Consider the following 18,667-nt stretch of genomic DNA (forward strand, 5'->3'; position numbering starts at 1 on the left):
AATTTGGATTAATTTAAAGAAAAAAACCTGTACTATTAAAAAATATGTTAACGCTATATATTGATTTTATTGAAACATTTTCTGTACTCCCACATGCTTAAGTAGAACGTGTAACAAAATTATGTCGGTGTTTTACGTGTCAATAATCGTTTAATTAGCTGAGAACCGATGTTACTGAAAGTATCCTATATGCGAAGCTCTGGGACTTTGCAAGATTAAATGTTTCCTTTATATACTGAATTATATAAATGAATAAATATTTATCAACACCATTTCTCTGCGTTTTTAGTCTTAAGTGGAGCTGAGTCGAAACGTAATATTTAAACACATACTTTTTCCTTGTGTTCCTAAAAGTTATCAATAGTGACATTTTGAAATTTGAAAGGGTTAATAGAGCGTAGAATATTATTTTCTTCTTCTTCTTTATTTATTGCTCAGCCATTATCGACGATAATGGAGACAGGGAAAAAACAACTTCTCCCTTAATTTTCATATAATAAATCGGCAATTAAAAAATTCAGCCGCCAGGTTTTATTCGTAATTAAATGAAATGCCAATAACAATAAATATTTACGATACACGTGTACGCTTGTCTCTTTTATTCGGCACTTTGAGCGTTTTATCATTTTTTTTATATTTTTTTCTTTTTTTTTACAGTGATTGCCGTCTCGATGAGAAATACATTCAATAATCGTGACGATCGTTACGAGCGACGAGAAGAAATGGACTTTGTTAAGATTAGACGTCGTTCTTTCCGGTATATTCGTTGCTCGTAATGGTCGCGCGAATGGGACGAAATGTTTTCGACGCGTATTATCAAAAACATCGATTAGAATTTCACACAACGCTCGCGTTATCGGACGAAAATCGATTGTTCACGACGTCGTAGAATATTGCTAGAGAAAGATCGCGTGACTTTGTAGATACCCAACGTATAAAACCCGAACGACGACGCGAAATATTCGATTTTGTCCGTAATGCGTATTAGCGTTTCAAGCCCCATATTTGTTAGAATAACGCGACGCCAAGGGCTAGACGATTGTTAGAAAAATTAAAAACTTGTAACTCTATGCGACTCGCGGAACATCCGATCCAAATTAAATCGTAAACTCTTTGTAAACGGATATCGGGACCATTAGTTTCGGTGAAAAAGTTGTGTTTTTGATAGGTCGTTGACATTTAAGAAAATATCGACGATAATATTTTGTACATTGATACGAAGAATCGTTAAAAAGAGAGAGTAAAACCTCTAGGTACTATGGATCGTATGGACCCACGGTTAAATATTTCTCGTCTACCATCGTAAACATGTGTACGCCCCTATAATTTTCGACGTTTCTTTCGGATCACCCTGTATCGAATAACGTCGTCTTCAAAGAGCGAACGGATTCGTGTAAAAATGAAAATACAGTCTCCCGATGAAACGGACGAGAGTGTTTACGACACGTTCTAGTATTGGATTATTCTAAGTCTGCAATTGTCAATTATAATTATTAGCGACTAGACGTGATCCAAGTGTTGAACTTTACGCATACTGTACAATCAATGGCGGATCTAGAAGAGCTCAAACTAAGAGGGGATACAAAATAGATTTCACGGATTCGAATTTCCCATGTTTAGAAATTAGAAATAAAAATATATAAAAGTTTTCGTGATTATTCAACGATGGTATATCCCTATTTGTTTTTTTATGAATAAAAAGGGGCTAAAACTCTTACGCTTAAGACCTCCCCCTTGCATCCGCCATTGCGTACAACCCCGTGTGAGCGATCGAACAACGCACTTGTAAATGATTTTTATAGTTTCGAATGAATGGCGGACGTAAAATATTTGCCAGGAAACGAATCTTTGTGTTTTTATTCAACGAATGGATCAATTTACTGTAAAAAAGAAAATTTGTCACGGTTCTAATCGTACTCCTAACAATGCGGATAGCTTTTAGGAACATAAGGAAAAACTAAGCGTTTAGATTGATCGTTGCGTTGTTCGATTGACTATCGTTTAACTATGCTCGTCGTGGGTTGTATTCGATTAATCTTATCCGTAATGAACGGTCCTTAAGTTAAAGTAAGCCTACACAATCGCTCCGCGCATTCCTGTCGCGAACTTATAATACATTTCTCGTTTATCCTATAATTTGGCACGTGATTCACGTAACACAATTCACCATTGTGTCTTAACTCGAAGAACGAAAGTTTCTCGTACTCGTTACAAATGCAGTACGCGATACATGTACAAAGCTGCAACTTTATTGGAATTTACTTGCTTAGAAACGAAAAGAAAGATGGCTACTCGTGGTCGCGACTATGTATTCGCGCGAAATAGAACGGAATATGCCAATTGATCTACGGTCGAATGAAACTGTAAACTTTTCACTTTTAAATTAAGTTTGTACATTAACACTTTCATTTTGCCATTAAAGTTCAATTTTAACAGTTATTTTATGTTTGATCGCTACTATACAGAGTATTCGACCACCACTGGGAAAAATTTTAATGGCCAAATTCTAGAGGCCAAAATTTTTATGTTAGCCTCTGGAATCTCTCATTAAAATTTTCCCCAGGGGTGGTTGAACACCCTTGTATACTTGGAAAAAGGTGTCCGTATGTTTCTACAGTCTCTCATTAAAAAATTAATATCTCAAAAGAACGAAGTCTTCGTTATAACTCGGAAAAAAATCACGCTTGTAGATTAGTTCGTAAATGGTGCATCGTATCCACGAAGATTCTTTCGTATAAAGTGTACGAGTCGCAAAATACATAGTCGGAACAATGTACTATAATTAATCCTACCTTATCGGTTAAGTATCACTATGAAAGTCCGTAGCGGCCATTCACGAGGCTTGCCCTCCAGGAAACGATTGCTACGTCTCGAATCCTTTTCGTAAGTGTTAACAATACTGATATAGGTCTTCGACGTTTGTCTCGCGATTACAATTGTTTTTATAATTATTATTCGTACAAAATTTGTGGAAAAATCGACGTCCTGGACGCGTGGAGTCGACCACCGATCGCGAAAAGATAAAGACACGGGGACTAAGAAAAATCGGGCACGTTTCGAACATCTACGCATAGTAGTGCCTCGCTTATTAATCGTTCTCATCGCTGTTTACAAATTGGACAAATTTTTCATTCGTATCTTAGCGTTCGCCAACAAATTTTTCAAATTGAAATGATTTGATCGTAAATAGCGAGGCAGTACCGCAATTTCTTTTTTTTTTACACTTCATAAAAAGAAAATTACACGATTCTTGATTATTCTCGGAAGTATGTACAACGTGTTCGATGTAAGTTGAACGAAGAAGGCGCGAGGTGAAATTATTGCACGGGAATTAATTATGTTGGAAGTCCACTTTGTACGATTTCGTTGATCCAGTCGATCGAGATCCACGATTAAATTATTTCACATAACGGGTGTCGAGAGACGGACAAACTTAGGAATATATTCGTGTAATTGATATTTTTGTTTGTTGTTGGAAATTTTGCAAATATTTCTAATGGACATTGTAAATGTAAACTGTTTATTTACACCTCGACTCGTGGATCGAGCGATCGACCGGATGCGTGGGCGTCCATTTACGCTAAGAAAAATCTTTATCCGGTGGTATTTGAGCCGACGGAGGTACCAGCGATTTTATTGTTTCTCGCTATCGTTACACCGATTAATTTCGAGACCTCCGTATATACGTAACTACGTTTACAGTAACCCTACAGACTAGACGTATTATCGGTGGAAAAATATCGTATTTTGTTGTCGGAATATCATAATTTAGCACGTAATACATTGGACGTTCTATATCCAGCAGCTTAACCCTATCCTCGCGAGTACGAGAAAGTAGGTTGAGCGACGGAAACCCTTGACCCACCCTCTGACGCGTTTCCGGTCGGAAGAAACAATCAGTTTCGTTCGAGTACTTCTCTTCGATGGCAGACATTAAAATCTTACGTATTGTGTTTCAGAGTTTCGGTGGGAAGTGGAACACACGACCGAGAGATCGCAGGGAACTCGAAATCTTTCTTCTGGCCGGAAACGAAACCAAAATGGCTTCGAGTAAGCGAAGCTCGTGCTGCTGCTTTTATTTCTCACAGCTAAAACGTTGTTATCAACTCCGTATATCTTCTCTCCCTTAAACTGGACATCGGAAGTGGTGGCGTTAAACATTGCACACCATCTAATCACCTAAACTACCTCGTACATAATTACCTAATGCTTAATCGTGTCCTTTAACGGTATCGTTGACGCGTACACGACGAACTGGCCAAAGGTCCTCGATCTCTTTCGCGAATCGATCGTTCTATCTACACGGAGTCACGCGAAACGATGACGTCCGTTCGTGATTTGTACAAAAATTAATTACTTTCTGAACAGGTTATCGGTCCGAAGAAGATTGATCTAACCGGAAGAAAACAAAACGACCATCGAGGCTGTATCCATTCTACCGTGGATGCCGCATCGAATCTCTGTTTTTGATCAGGTTACTTGACTCGAAGTAGGGAGAAATTTGAGACAATTAATTTGGTAGAAGGATACAGACTTGGTCTCTCTTCTACAGAGCCTACAGGATGCACGGTTATCGAGAACCTCGGTGTAAGATTATTATTACGACTCGAAAACGCGATTTGTCGCTTATCGTTAGATCGAAATTACATTGGCAGTTTTGTGTTTCAGAACGCGATGATGGAAAATGGATTCTTCTCTCGAAAGCACTCTGAAAAATGCAACGAACAAGGATGATCCTCGAATAAAAATTCCGTGGTAATTGTACGTGTAAAAAATCAAAATTGTCCACTTTTATGTTTGTCTAATACGACGGTTTGAATAACTTGACCGAGCAAACCGAGACTGGACAAACAAACGCTGTATGTATTGTTTCACGATCACGTTAATGGCTACGAGTTTCCGATCATCCGCTAACTAAAATCTTACGCTACCTTAATCGTAAGTTTATGCAAGTTTGCCGAAAGTTTTCAGGGACAAACGCCGACCAGCTGTTTGTAATTGGACGGGCAAGTAACCGACACTGCAACTCGTACGGTTTCATGATTCCTTAGCGAGTCATTCTGCGTTTCAACAAGTTCCAATCTCCTCTAAATTTGTACACGTATGCTTAACAAGTGCTCGGAGAATGATTAATCCTTGCCCGTGGCCAAGATGGCGCCGCAAACAGAGCGACGCTCGTTCGCGATAGTCCCGAAAAGTCCCAACGATTCCTTCCTCTCCAGTGATCAGGGTTGTCGTACCAAACATAAGTAAATCTAGTACGAGATAAAAAACGGGTAGTGGTGTAATTGTGCGACGGTTAAAATGTAATAAAAAAGGGTCGGAGTTGTAACTGATCAGGCGGGATTCGATTGTCCTCGGTTCATGGTCCTCGAACGTTGTCCTGTTGTTCTCAAAACCTACTGACCGCTTCGTCGTCGGTCACGAAGTAGTTCGAACTCTTCACGGCCGAGCTGTACATGTTGTACGTGGGACTGCAAACGACCAAACCGGTCGTGCAACCGCCGAGCTCTTTCTCGTTGGTCACGGAACCGTGACGGGCGATCGTCGATGTCCTTCTATCCTTCTTCGCGAGTGTCATGCGACAGTCCTCGGGACGCAGCGGCATCGAGGGATAGGTTGGCTGCCTGGCCAATGTCGTCAGGGCTCGGTCACCCGTGTCGTTGAAGCTGCGCAAACGTTTGAAAGCAAAATCGGAGAGAGTGTTCGTAGAGTCGCTAACGAGGCCAGGAAACCTCTAGGTTCTAATCCATCAGGTGAACGGAATAGAATATGCTACCAAAGTGGGACCATTTGCTTTGGTACCGGCTTCTTCTCGAGCAAAACCGTTTATTGACGTAGCCAATTTGTTTATTATAGATACCTGTGGTGCCTGACGATGCCTCTCTTTATTCTACAGTGCTCGTTTCCACCCTGACCCTCCAGCGCCGTCCCGTGGGTCTTGCAGGCCTCCACCCCCATGGGAACGGGGGATAGCGAGCCAGGCCCGTAGGAACCGCTGCTCTGTCTCCTGTCCAAAATGTGAACGAGCTCCACCGACGGTGTCGGCGAGAACGTGCCCTACGGACACGGTAATGGAACAAACGTGGTTCCCCGTTACCACGGAACTACGTCACCATTTGCTGACAAACGAAATACAAACGCGCAAAACGGTAACGAAAAATAGGCAGGAACAGTGTTGCCAAGGGCATCCACCGTGGGTCAGGAAGTTGACAAACTTAAAAAAAACATCGTTTACTAGCACAGTTTAATAAAACAACGGTACAAACAAAGGTAACAGGATGGATACAAAATCATAAAGAATCAAAATTTTCTGTGTAAATAAAACTATTCGTTGTACTGTTCTTAGAAGAAAACCCTGAAAGGAATACGCCTTAGCGACGCTCACGGCTTTTATGCGTTACATGTTGGGTAAATATTGTCTCAAATAACGAATAGAATTCGAGCCAGAGTCGCTAAGACGGTCCATCGTCCGAGGGTTGCAGAATAATCGTTCATTTTGTTTTTAAACGTTACAGACACGTCACGTCCGGCTCGCTCACCTGCAACGACGGTCTCCGCAGTGTCCCACCTTCCATACCAACCAACTTGACGCCCTTGACGTTCTTCTTTACCCCGATGGTGGTCAGCATGCTGTCCGGGGCGTTTTGGAACTCGGCGTTGCTCCTCTCCACGATGCCGATCCTGTCGATTTCCCTGGTCTTCTCGACGCCCATCGGTACGTCGGTGGTCCTGGTGTAATGAGGACCCGGAGTGAGAGGGACAGCCACCGTGGAGCTCAACGGAACGGCGGTCATGGCCACGTTGTTGCCTGTGGCGACGACTGGCCGATCGGTAGGCAACATCATCGAGCCACGCAGGTTTCGAACGCCGAGAATTTGCCCCCGGGCCATCTCGTTGCTCTGTAACTGGGTGTAGTGAGTCGGCGTGGGAATGGGTCTGATGCTCATGGGCCCAGGATGCATCGAGTTGCGAAGGGTCTGCAAATGCTGGAGGCTTTGGTTCGCCTTCTGAACGGCGGACCCGACGTTGTTCATCCTCGTCATCTCTTTGTCGTAAGGATCGCCGCCTACGGTCCCGGTGTCCCCGCGATCGGTCATGTCCTCGACCGAGTTCGTGGTCGTACGGTCGTCCTCGTAGCTCCCGGGACCGACGCCGTCGCAGGAATCCATTCCTGAGGTCGATTTCTGAGGAACGATAACGTGTAAAGAATGTTTTAAAAGTTCACAGTAATAACAACGGTTCGAAATTTCTATCCAGGTAACAATTTTGACCATCTCTGGTATCTCGAGGTATCGTTAAAAATGGCGGCTCACATTGACGGAAGAAGTTTCCATCAGAGCAGCACCCGAGCTGCTTTGCACGACCCCCGATTGGTCCTTGGATTTCCCAGGCGAGTAAACACTGAGGACGTCGCAGCATCGAGGAAAGTAGCCCTTCCCGAGAAGATTTCTGGTAAAAAAACTGGTGATCAGCTGCGTGAACAGAGCCGCCAACATGGCGCCCGTGCGAAACGGAAACTTTTGTGTCTGCGTTTCCGTGTCGTAGAACGGGTACTCGATCAATGCTGGCACGCCTAAACCCTTTTCTCCTCCTGGAACAACCGAGTTATTAATTGTCATCAAATTATATTAAAATGTTCGTTTTTCTTACCGCAGAGGCGCAAGACAACGGCCACGAAGTATCCGGCGAGGCAGCCATAAGTGTCGACCAGAGATGGCCAGTGGATCACCGTTAACAGTTGTGGGAAGAGCACCACGTAAATAAGATCGGAGCACAAGTACCTGAAACGAACGAAATCGTGTTAATTGGTGGTGTTGAACAATAATAGTTGGAAACTTGCAAGAACTCACGACAGATAATAAACGCTGTCCACCGTGAGCGCGATTGCGGTTGATAGACCCGTGAACACGATCACAGAGATCCTGAGTATCCAGCCCAGTTCCCGTTCGGTCGCCTGAAACGCAACACGACCAGGAAAGAACAACGATCTCGTTAAATTCCTTTCAATGGATGTTCCTGGCACTCACCTTCGGTCTCAAACTGAGTCTGTAGACGTTCCTGGAAAACATAGAACTACTGGCCAATATACCCGAATCTGCTGACGACATCACCGCGGCGGAAATTGCTCCCAGACCTGACAATCGATCGCGAAATACAAAAGGTGATTAGATTATTATTGTTATTGTCATTGTAAATATATTAGTAAGAGGTTTGACCCTTTGCACTCCGAATTGTATTTCAATTTTGTTACCAGCAGCTCCCCAACGCCTTTAAGTGTTTTATTTGAAATTTACCTGTTAAAATATCTGTTTTATTTACACTGTTGTTGTGTTTTGTAATTTTCAAGTGTACGGATATCTCTTTGGTATGGACATGAAACAATGTCGAGTGCATAGGGTTAACGACATGCTTGATAATCCCTGAAATATTTTTAAAAAAGAATCAACTTATACAGAGAATGGTAAATGCTGGGTGTCACGGGTCACTAAGAATTCTGCGTTCGTTCGTGGGGCTCATTCACTCTTCTCCACGCGCATATGCGTCTCGAGCTTTGCTCTTTACAGTCACTCGACCTGGTTTTTCAAACAATCTAAAATACAAGGTGCGGTGTAATTCATGGTAGAACGCGGAAAGAGGATGATTGTTCGCGACGGAATGCGCTGAATTACTTTTGTAATCGCGATGGAACAGTCCGCGGAGAACCATAGTGACCGGGACGTAGCAATGTTAAACAATTATTCTTATTTGCCGAACGACAAGGGTTGATACAAGAGGAGAATGTATAGAAATATTTTAATCGCGAAACGAGCCATTTTAGGGATGCAACTCACCCACGAAGGAGACCCATTGAGGTGTCAGGTATCGAAGAACCATCGGTAACGCCGCGTTTCCATCGTTCACCAGCAAACTCATGTTAAATCCTTCGATCAACGACCAGTCCGTAGCACGGGCCACCACGCCAATTAACGCCGACGGGAAAGCAAGGATTATGCATCCGAACATCGACGCTATTGAGAGCGTCGTGGCGACCGACGTGCTCCTCATGCTTAAGATTCGTTGAAAATAGCTCTGAAAACAACATGTAGCCATAAATAAATAATGGCTCCAACGATTATTCTTTGAATAATTTATTTAAAACTTTACAATTTTAATCGAACAATGATTATAAATAATCTGACAATAATCTTTTTTCAGGCGTGCAATTGAGAAGCAAAGAATAATTGCGATGGCATCCGGTATACATTGTGCAACATCGAAATCATCCATGAACGTTCGATACCTGCCAAGAGATTCCACCGAATACCAGCAACAGCATTCCATCCACCCATTCGCCCAGGTCTTCGTTCCTTATTTCCCCCAACCATTCGCCCGGCGCTAAATTCTTCTCGAAGGAAACCGCGGGATGCAGAAGAGAGAACGGAGCAGCCACCCCTAAGCCGATTACGATGCAGGCCAACTGCAAAGCATCCGTGCACGCGACTGAATATAATCCACCGAACATAGTGTACCTGCAATTGAGGCGACACTGAACCCATTCGCCTTGGAATTTCAAACCAAACTGTACGTACACGCTATACGGTATTATAGCAAATGGAGGAAAAAATTAGTTCTCGCGTCGATTGTGCAGGCTTTGACTGCTCGAATAATTCGTAAATCAGAGTTAGAGTCCGCTGAACAGGTGTTAAACCAACGTCCAACTTTTAACCCTCTGCACCCCGAATTATATTTAAATCTTGTTACCAGATGCTCCCAATGCTTTTAAGTGTTTTATTTGAAATTTAAGTGTATATCTCTTTGGTTTGGACTTGAAAAAATGTCGAGTCACATTCGACATAGGAGTGCAGAGGGTTAAGCAAACGTTCGAAAGTTGGTCCAAGCAGGAATTTAAAATTCTCGAATAAAATTTGTACTCACACGCCCGCCAACAGCGCGGACGCACAGACGCTGACGTTCGGATCGACGCCGGCGACGACGGCCAACGAGCTGCCCAGGGCCCTCAAAATGGCCGCGCACCAAAACAGATCGCCGCAGAGCGTCGGAAGGAACAGCAAGCCGCCCACACCGGCGCCGTATCTTTCTTGAAACGGATCCAACATGGTCACGTGCTCGGCCTTCCTCATTGGCCGCACGAACAGCACAGCACCTACGATTCACGTTTAAAATCGCTGCTGAAAGGACGACCTTTCGACACCCTCGAACCCTTTAATCGCCACGCTCTCCTGGAGGAATTATTCGAATGGAAATAATATCCAAAAAACAGCCTTCCGCTGTTAATTATACAGAGTTTTCCGTTCTTGGTAATACCTCGTGAAAAAAATAATTTACGCGCTGCTGAGAATCGTCCCCTCGACTTGACCTAATACTATTATTCTTGGCTGTCGGTCCTAGACACCGCGTCAGCGTCAGCTGCTTGCAGACGCGGCACGAGAGCAATTTCGATCGATTTCGATCGTATCGCGGGTGGCTGCCTTCGGAGAAACGTTGTTCGCGTATTTAGATGCGCGCTGGTTAGAAAAATAAAGTAAAGGCCTCGATCGAGGTCTGGAAGGACGGGATATATTTATCTCGCGATGTCCTCGGCCTTGACAATTTCAAAGCGTCCGTGTCTTGATCGATTTGTCACCGTGGTCCCCTTTGCACCCTCCAGGTGCGTGGCAGTTAAAGGGTTAAGGTTACACCAGACGCTAATGCGTGTTCCGATGGTCTACCGATGGCGTACCGAACAGCAGGCTGAGGCTGTAACCGAAGGGCACTTGACACCAGGCCAATCCTCTCGTGAACATGACTTCCGCGGTCCCGTTCACGTAGGCGCCGCCTACCCACGTGGCTTCGCATGAAAAGCACGGTGGTTTTTTCGATTAGTGCTTCGATCGAGCGAGACGATCGCTCTTTCGAGGGAAAATGTTACGCGCGGGTCGAGGCCGGTGATCTGGAAACGCTTCGTGAATTATCAGTGGACAAAGGTCGAGCAGCCGATGGCTGGGACAGTGTATTGGGGAAAAACATTGGGTTTTTTCTTCTTTTTTTTTTATGGGTCATATAAAGGATCTTTCAATCTTCATCAACGATTTTGATCTGCAATTTGAACTGCAGATTATTTATGTGTATCTAGACACAGCGTCATTCCGTCCCGGCCATTGGTTGTTTGAATAATGAAGAAATAAATGAAACGAAAGAGATATTTATGTTAGCTATTGGACACAAGTATCAGGATAATATTTGCAAAATTTCAACTCGATCCAACAGTGTTACTTGTGTCTAATATCTATTAAGATGTTATCTTCGAAACTGAACTCCAACATAAATATCTCTTTCGTTTCATTTGTTTCTTGCATGCGTTCGAACACTCGTGAGCCACTGTACGTGTATGAAAAGAGAAAAGGGAAAATGGGACGCGATAACGATCACGAAAAGCGTATCTGTAGGCGTGTCGCGGCAAAGCTTGTTTCGACGATCCCGTGGATTTTTTTCCCCAACCGCGGGGCGTCTCTAATGCTGACCGAGCGTCGCGGGTAACGCGAGTAAACGGCGAAACGCGTGCTCCGCGAACCCTTCCATCGTGGGTGGAGCCTTTCGCCCATTCAGAGTCGAGAGCAGAGAGACGCGGAGACGAGCGTCCCGTAGAATAGAGATAATTATGCCTCGGTAGCGTATTTTCCGTGCCGCGTTTTCACCGCCACCCGTTGGGGTAGGGGTTGAGACCGGGGGCGTCCATTAAGGTAATGGAGGGACGCGGAAAATGATTTTCACCGCAGAAATGGGGCACGGTTGAATCGTAAGACGAATCGTTGGGTGACGCCGCGGACGGGCACGTCCGACGGAATGAAAGCGCGTAAGCGAAAGGAATAAACGGGACAAAGGGATGACGAACTATGAATAAACGTCCGATGCGAAGGGAACGGCCGACCGAGAAATGCAATTGACGCGGCGAGACAGCGGGATTTCCCCGGTGTCCTACTGCCTGCTGGTCCGCCGATAAAAAAACACACAAAAAAAAGGGGCTGAAAGAAGAGAAGGCGTCCTGGCGGATTTTCCTCGTTAAGTTGAAACGTTCCACATCGAATTCGACGATCGTTCGCGCGGTTAACGTAATTGCGTGGTTCACAATTACGACGATCCGGGAATTGTGTTATTGTACATCGAGAGGGTGTCTGTGACTAGGATTTTTTTTGTTACGTCGATCGAGACGAAGATGGGGTGGAAATGTTTTGGAAAATATTTACCAAGAAATCTCGAGAACTTATTGTATCGTGTCATAAGTAATTGCCCGGTTCTTCAACCCTTTGCGGTCCGAATTATATTTCAATCTTGTTACCAGATGCTCCCAATGCTTTTAAGTGTTTTATTTGAAATTTACGTTAATTAAAAAATATTGTATTTTGTAATTTTTAAGTGTATATCTCTTTGGTTTGGACTTGATAAAATGTCGAGTGGGACTCGACACAGGAGTGCGGAGGGTTAAAAGAGTTACGGAACGAGTAATTAATCGAAGGAGTAAATTGATTTAAAAATCACGCTCGAACGATCCTCGTTACGTAGATCCGCAATGAGGACATTTGTTGTTTCAATAGGATGGGTAGGATTTCAGAACGATAATCTCATAATCCTGGCTGGGAATATTTGCGTTGAATCGAGTTCCTCTTTGCATGGATTAGTAGACTTATAGTTTCAGAAAGAATAATTCGATTCTGGAATCAAATTCTGATAATCCTAGCCGGAGTAGATCTATTTTAAACTCGACCCTCTCCTAATAACTGGAATATCTGAACCGTATATAGATTTATGATCGAAACTATTTCCATGGATCTTGATTCGATAAACCACGCGATTTAAACACTGATCCAGCAATGGAAAGCAATGTATTTATAAAATGAAAAATATGTAATATTTTCAATGGTGATATCAAAACTTATGCAAAAAGAAAATGCATAAATTTAAAAAACAAGTGGAAGCGCATATTGCATTTGCATAGAATGCAAATATACCTGCTTGTCCCAGTTGCTATAATCACCTAGTATAACGAAGAACGTCCGTCGAGTATCCATCCCCAATTTTGTGGAAATAAATTTTGGAAAATTTCACGGATCAACCATTAAACCGATTCTATCAATTAGTTTCTAGAGAAGCCATTTTTGGGACAGTTACTCTTGTTCAAGTTTTTCTCGCGTATAATTTAAAAAACGAAAGATTTTACCCGAAGCTGATGTTTCTTTCCGCAGTACGGTCCGCGTTTAGCGTTGTAAATGAAAAATGTGCGGAGCAAAGGGGTAAAAGGCGTTTCTTTGCTTACCAATTAGGGTGAAAACACCAAGAAGCGGGCCGAGGCCACGATTCGCTAGCATCATGGCATCCTGGCCTTGTTGATTCTTCTTCTCCTTGATGACGGCCGCCCATATGCCGACACCCAGCACAGCCACGTAAAACACGATCACGCCAACTATACCTACCACGTACACCCCCATCTTCGCGCCTTTACTTTTGTCCTCTTCTGGGATAATCGTGCGCTCCCCTGCAATTAAATCGCTTCGAACGTTATCCATAATCTCTGTGTTGCACGCTTGCAATTGCCCTTCGCCACATAAACGATACAACCGGTATAACAGAATTACAAGAGTTTGATCAAGATAAATAAAAATTAAAATGTATCTAATTTCATAAGGGAAAGCTCTAAAAAATGCTTAAGCCGTTGGCCAAGAAGATTCATTAATTAACAGGGTGGGGGGGGACGGACGACCGCTAATTGCATGCGTGTTTCGAGGCGTGCAAAGCTGGGGTGCGAGCATCTCTTCGTTCACAAAGACCCATTCAACGCTGGAATCTGTTCGACACTAATTTTCCGGCCCCCTTAATCAGTATCGACAGAACAATCCTGACACTCTTGATTGTTCTCCCTTTCAGGCCTCTTGTACCGCGGAAATGACGATTCGTTCTCGGTTACTTATCAACGAACCGGTTTCAGACTTTGACGCTTACGACAACGACAAAAGAGTTTGCAAAGATCGAAGAAAAAACAAAACTTAACGAAGAATAGAGTCAATAAAATCATTCCGTAGTATCGTCTACTTGTATCGCGTTTCTTCCTTTATGTAAATAAAAATGGGAAATAATAATGGTGAATCGAGTGGGAGGGAGATATAATAATAAAGGGACAAGACAGGAGAGGAAACTTGAAATTTAATAGTGTAGAAGGTACAGAACCATATTCATGGTAGATTCATTAAACTGTTCTGGTAGATATCTTGATTATTCAACGATTTCTACTAATATTATTCTGTTAATAATATTCTACGGCAATGGATTCGTCTTTGATATTCGTTAAAGAGTCCAACTCGAATCTTCTCTATCGACGAGCAAGAATAAATGCCAAGTTGAAAGAAATATATTCTACGGGGCGTATCGAAGTTTAACTTGTTCTGATTTTGCTTTTCACAGGCTTCTGGATGTCTTGAATAGGGTTGGTAAGAGCCCCCGGTGCTGGATAAAATACAAGAACTCAAGATTCGTCGATAAAATCATCTTATCCTGTTCGTCTAAAGGAAATAATATTGGTACGCTTCGAGGATCTATATTTGAACGTTTGCAGATTGAACAGACTTTTAAAAAGAGAATTTAATTTTCAGAATGGTGAACGGAATCCGGGAAAAAAGCTGTGTAAGCGCGTTATTGTATCGCTAGTTGGCCGATTTTCGCGATCGTCGGTGGCGCTTGAGGTATTGATCGTACGGCAGAACTGTATCCAATAAAATTCGCGCAGTTTGGTTATCGTTTTGAGGGGAAGGTTCGCGGAGAGCAAGCAACCAGGCAGTCAGGCACGGGGACACGTAGCAAAAGTTAAAGCTCGGTAAACTCGTTCGGGGCAAACGGTGGAAGAGAGCTAATCGACCGCGGTGGCAATTGCAGCATGGATTAAAATTCAAGTGTGGCCCAGATATCGGACACGTTGGGTCGTCGGGTCATGACCCGGCCGGGACGGTGTACTCACATAAAGTTCAGCCGATCCTCCGCGCTCCTCTCGCACGGCATCATTAATTCGTATCGGCGGGCTGCTCTTTTTTCGGGTATATCTGAAAACCGTACGCGAGAACGGGGAAAATTGAGAAAACCACGCGTCGGCGTTGTTCCAGTTCGCGTGACCGAGAGCGGCACACGGTCTGGGCTCTCGATGCACTCGATTTAATCGAAAGACGAAACACGAAACCCGAAACACGTACACGCGTCGACATTTTCTCTTTCTTTCCCATCACAGTTCGATATTTCCGTTCCATTTCGTGCGGCAAAGCCTTCCGTCGCCCACAAAAGCAACCGACCGAACTCCACGTTTTAGAAATCCTTATATCTCTAAACACTATTGATTTTAAATCAATTTATGGGGGCTTGAATGATAATTATTTAATTGAATAAAACTGTTCGAGGCTTCCTTCGTTTGTATATTTATTAGAAAATAATTTCTCGTCGCGGCAACGTTTACATTTCGTTGGTAATGGGAAAAATTTAGTTATTCCATCGAATACCGGTTAAATTGAATCTGAATTCGATTCCGCGGGACGGGTTCGATTCTTTTTCTTTCTCTTCCGCTATCCCCTTTCGCGAACCAATTAAAACAAGTATATCCGGCATTTACATATTCTACCCAATCAGAAACATCGCATTAGAGCTTTCGAAATACCTAAAACCAGCAATCGATAAATTTACCATTCGATGCTGCAACCAATCCGCGGAGGACGCGCGTTTTTCCCCCATTGATTGATGGAAGGAAAATTTAAAAAAATAATGCTTTTCTCCAATATTCATACCCTCGTAATTATTGTGCTCGGACGATCAATGTTTTTTAACCAGACACATTTCATACTAAAATGTTTAATTGTGAAACATTTAACAGGGTAAAGAGTAATTAGCTAGATAAATTCGAAACGATCGTAGCTACCGATTTCTTCGGAACGTAACGCTAAATAAACATTTGGAAAAGTGTCGAAACGAAAAATTCTGGAGTAACGCGGTTACCCTTAATGAGTACGCGAATCGGTCCCATCGCCGATCCGAGAACAGAGAGTGTCGTTCGTTACCCGAAATTGCTTACTAATTACGTATAACGAAAAAATAATTAACGAGCGGAAAACGAGCCCGGGCTCGAGGATAAATAGTCCGGGTAGCTCGTTACGAATTTGTTCCTGTCGAAAAACGCGAATGAATCGGCACGGATGAAAAGCGTTTTACAGAGTCTGCAGCCCCGACGCGCCCGCGGACCGGGTTCTGAAGAGATCGAGCAGAATAAAGAAACGAGACGACGAAGAAATACACGAGAGCCGGAGGTTTAAACGACTCGACCGAGGTTAGATGTTTAAGGGCTTGTCGGGGCTGCTTTCTCGCCCGGGAAATTCGTTGCTCCATTGCTTGAATATTTTCAGGTCGAGGTATAGCTGATCAAGTGATCACGGATGTTGTTACCGCGAGGCGACGAGAATAAAGGCCACGGAAGAGGGGGAAGAGACCGAATCAAGGGAGAGATTGTTTATGACACCGTGGCATAGAATGCTCTTTAAGCTCGTGAAATGGTCGAGCGGTAATCGAGTCTCTTGAAACAACCAACGCTCCGGAGATAAAAGGCTAAAAAGAGCTATCATTTTCTAGACAGATGTTTGCGACGATGTATATCGGAATTTGCTTGTTCCTCGAGGTCATGGTTTTCAGCGTGTATTTAAGGTATACGGTATAGAACGAAGGTTTAAGACTATCCTTTTATTTTCAATTATAATTAGCAACGACTCTGATTGTTCTTTCGTAAACCACAAACGGGGAATTATAATCGACTCGATCGAAAGTAGATAGTATAAAGTTATTTTATCGAATATTAGGGTGTCGTTCAAATATTTTCTCCGCCATTTCTTTCCGCTTTCAACCGGAGAAAGGACACACAATCCACCCCGAATGCGTGACTCACCCTTCGTACCTTCGTTGATCCTATCCTTAACGCATTCTGTACTCGCGGAACTGTCAGCGTGCATCGCAATCGACGGAATGGACATTTCAACGAAACGGAAATTATCGATTGCGCTAAATGTAGTTCGACAGCAGACCTTAGCCAATTTTCAAATACCGTTAGCTAAAATACTGTTTAAAAAAGGCACGCGTTTGCCTTCCGAACAAGATATTATTAGCATCTAGATAATAGATCCTAAGATGTCCTTTTACCAAACTTTTTATATCAAAGAAAGTAATCTACTCTGATTACACTGGTCAATAAATCGTAAACAATAATTCGTACACTTTACGATCGTCTTCCTGTTTTCTATCGTCATAGACATTATCAAAGTAAAACTTTCAGACAGAATAATAACCACGTTTCAATTTATTCCTCACAGGACCAACGATCTCTCGGATCAACCAAAATATTAAATATCGTTAATTGATAAAAACTGGAGGCACGTTTGCGCTCTTGAAATTAGTAATCAGAGCCCCGGAGCCATTTTCTAGAGCAATTACCCGTTCAGTTTAAATTCATCACGAGGTAAAAACAACAAACTATTCAATAACCCATACATATTCGATTCTAACACGGATTACCGGCCACGATAAGCACACGATGCTGATTCGAACAAAAGGAACGCGTCGTGGAGTGTACGATTTAAAAATGAAAAATTTTTCCAGCTCTGACGGACAGTCATCCCCCGTTGTTAACATCCCCAAAAGCAAACCTATCCAAGCTCGATCCTACGGAGCCAACAGAGTCCCCGATTTACCCTCCGATCGAGGGAAGGAAGAAACGTAACGATGGCGACTTACCCCGGAACACGCCTCTCACGTGAGAATCCTCATGCTGGCCTCGACTCGATTCTCGAACTCGAAGGAACTCGAGGAACGGAATCCTACGAGATGGATGGTTCTCGTAGGGAAGAGGACACGACGGACGAACGCTGGCAAAGTGGAAATCGTCGCCTCTGACGGCACGCGGATGCTTTTAACGGCAAGCGTACGCGAACAGACGGCGGCGTCGGGAGGGAGCCAAGCGTACGACTGAATCTACTCCAGACTCAGCATCCCGTACGGCTGACACGATCTGCGCGCTGGACCCGCCACCTTGCCAGGGGGTCGTGCCGCAGAGGGAGAAAGATAAAGATAGAAGCTGTCGAGGAGGGTAACGTTCGGCGGAGGAACGGGACGAGGAAGACCAACGACTCGCGATATAGACAAACCGAGAAAAATTATAGACCAAAACACCCACTCTCTTCCAACAAAACGATACCACATGCTCCACTATATTTTATTCAATCATCATCGTTTTAATGAAATACCAAATATTGTTGTAGCTATTTTACCTTGAATTCTGCAAAGAGACCGAGCGTCGGATAAAAAGAGAACGGAGAAAGTTGGGAAAACTTGTGGCGTACGGACCCATGAATAGAAACGAGAAAAAGCTTCGAACGCGGTAGGAAGAATTATACGATGCAACGAGATGGAGAGACGCATGGATACAAGAATGGAGCAGTGGTACTTGAATGTTATTTTCAACCAACTACTTGCTAGCTTCTGAGGATAGCAAATGTTTTCAAGCCTCTGTAACTTGGTTGTTTTTCAGAATCGAAGTGAACGAGTTTGTACTCATATTTTCGAAGCCTGTTCCCCCGGAAGGAAACGAAATAAAAAAGAATCAGAACTCCGAAGCGGC

At 43.5% G+C, this 18,667-nt stretch overlaps 1 protein-coding gene and 1 long non-coding RNA gene across 2 annotated transcripts; one reads left to right on the top strand and one right to left on the bottom strand.

Moving 5' to 3' along the window:
• Window positions 1–1,673: 1,673 nt before the first annotated feature.
• LOC122395614 (high-affinity choline transporter 1-like) lies at window positions 1,674–18,024 on the bottom strand. The gene is made up of 14 exons (XM_043393326.1): window positions 17,785–18,024; window positions 14,987–15,068; window positions 13,295–13,513; window positions 10,724–10,831; window positions 9,919–10,147; window positions 9,284–9,512; window positions 8,835–9,072; window positions 8,031–8,137; window positions 7,854–7,957; window positions 7,654–7,784; window positions 7,317–7,594; window positions 6,543–7,187; window positions 5,864–6,060; window positions 1,674–5,669 (listed from the first exon to the last, which is right to left on the bottom strand). Exons 3-14 carry the CDS (start codon window positions 13,464–13,466, stop codon window positions 5,393–5,395), a joined length of 2,715 nt encoding a protein of 904 aa, XP_043249261.1. The 5' UTR covers window positions 13,467–13,513; window positions 14,987–15,068; window positions 17,785–18,024; the 3' UTR covers window positions 1,674–5,392.
• LOC122395706 lies at window positions 6,076–6,626 on the top strand. Its single transcript, XR_006258991.1, has 3 exons — window positions 6,076–6,273; window positions 6,350–6,411; window positions 6,519–6,626. It is a non-coding gene; the product is annotated as an uncharacterized LOC122395706 (long non-coding RNA).
• Window positions 18,025–18,667: the final 643 nt, after the last annotated feature.

This window comes from Colletes gigas, unplaced genomic scaffold, assembly GCF_013123115.1.
Source record: "Colletes gigas isolate AHSC1104 unplaced genomic scaffold, ASM1312311v1 Colletes_gigas_Sc00006, whole genome shotgun sequence".
In the NCBI taxonomy this organism is placed as follows: Eukaryota; Metazoa; Arthropoda; class Insecta; order Hymenoptera; family Colletidae; genus Colletes; species Colletes gigas.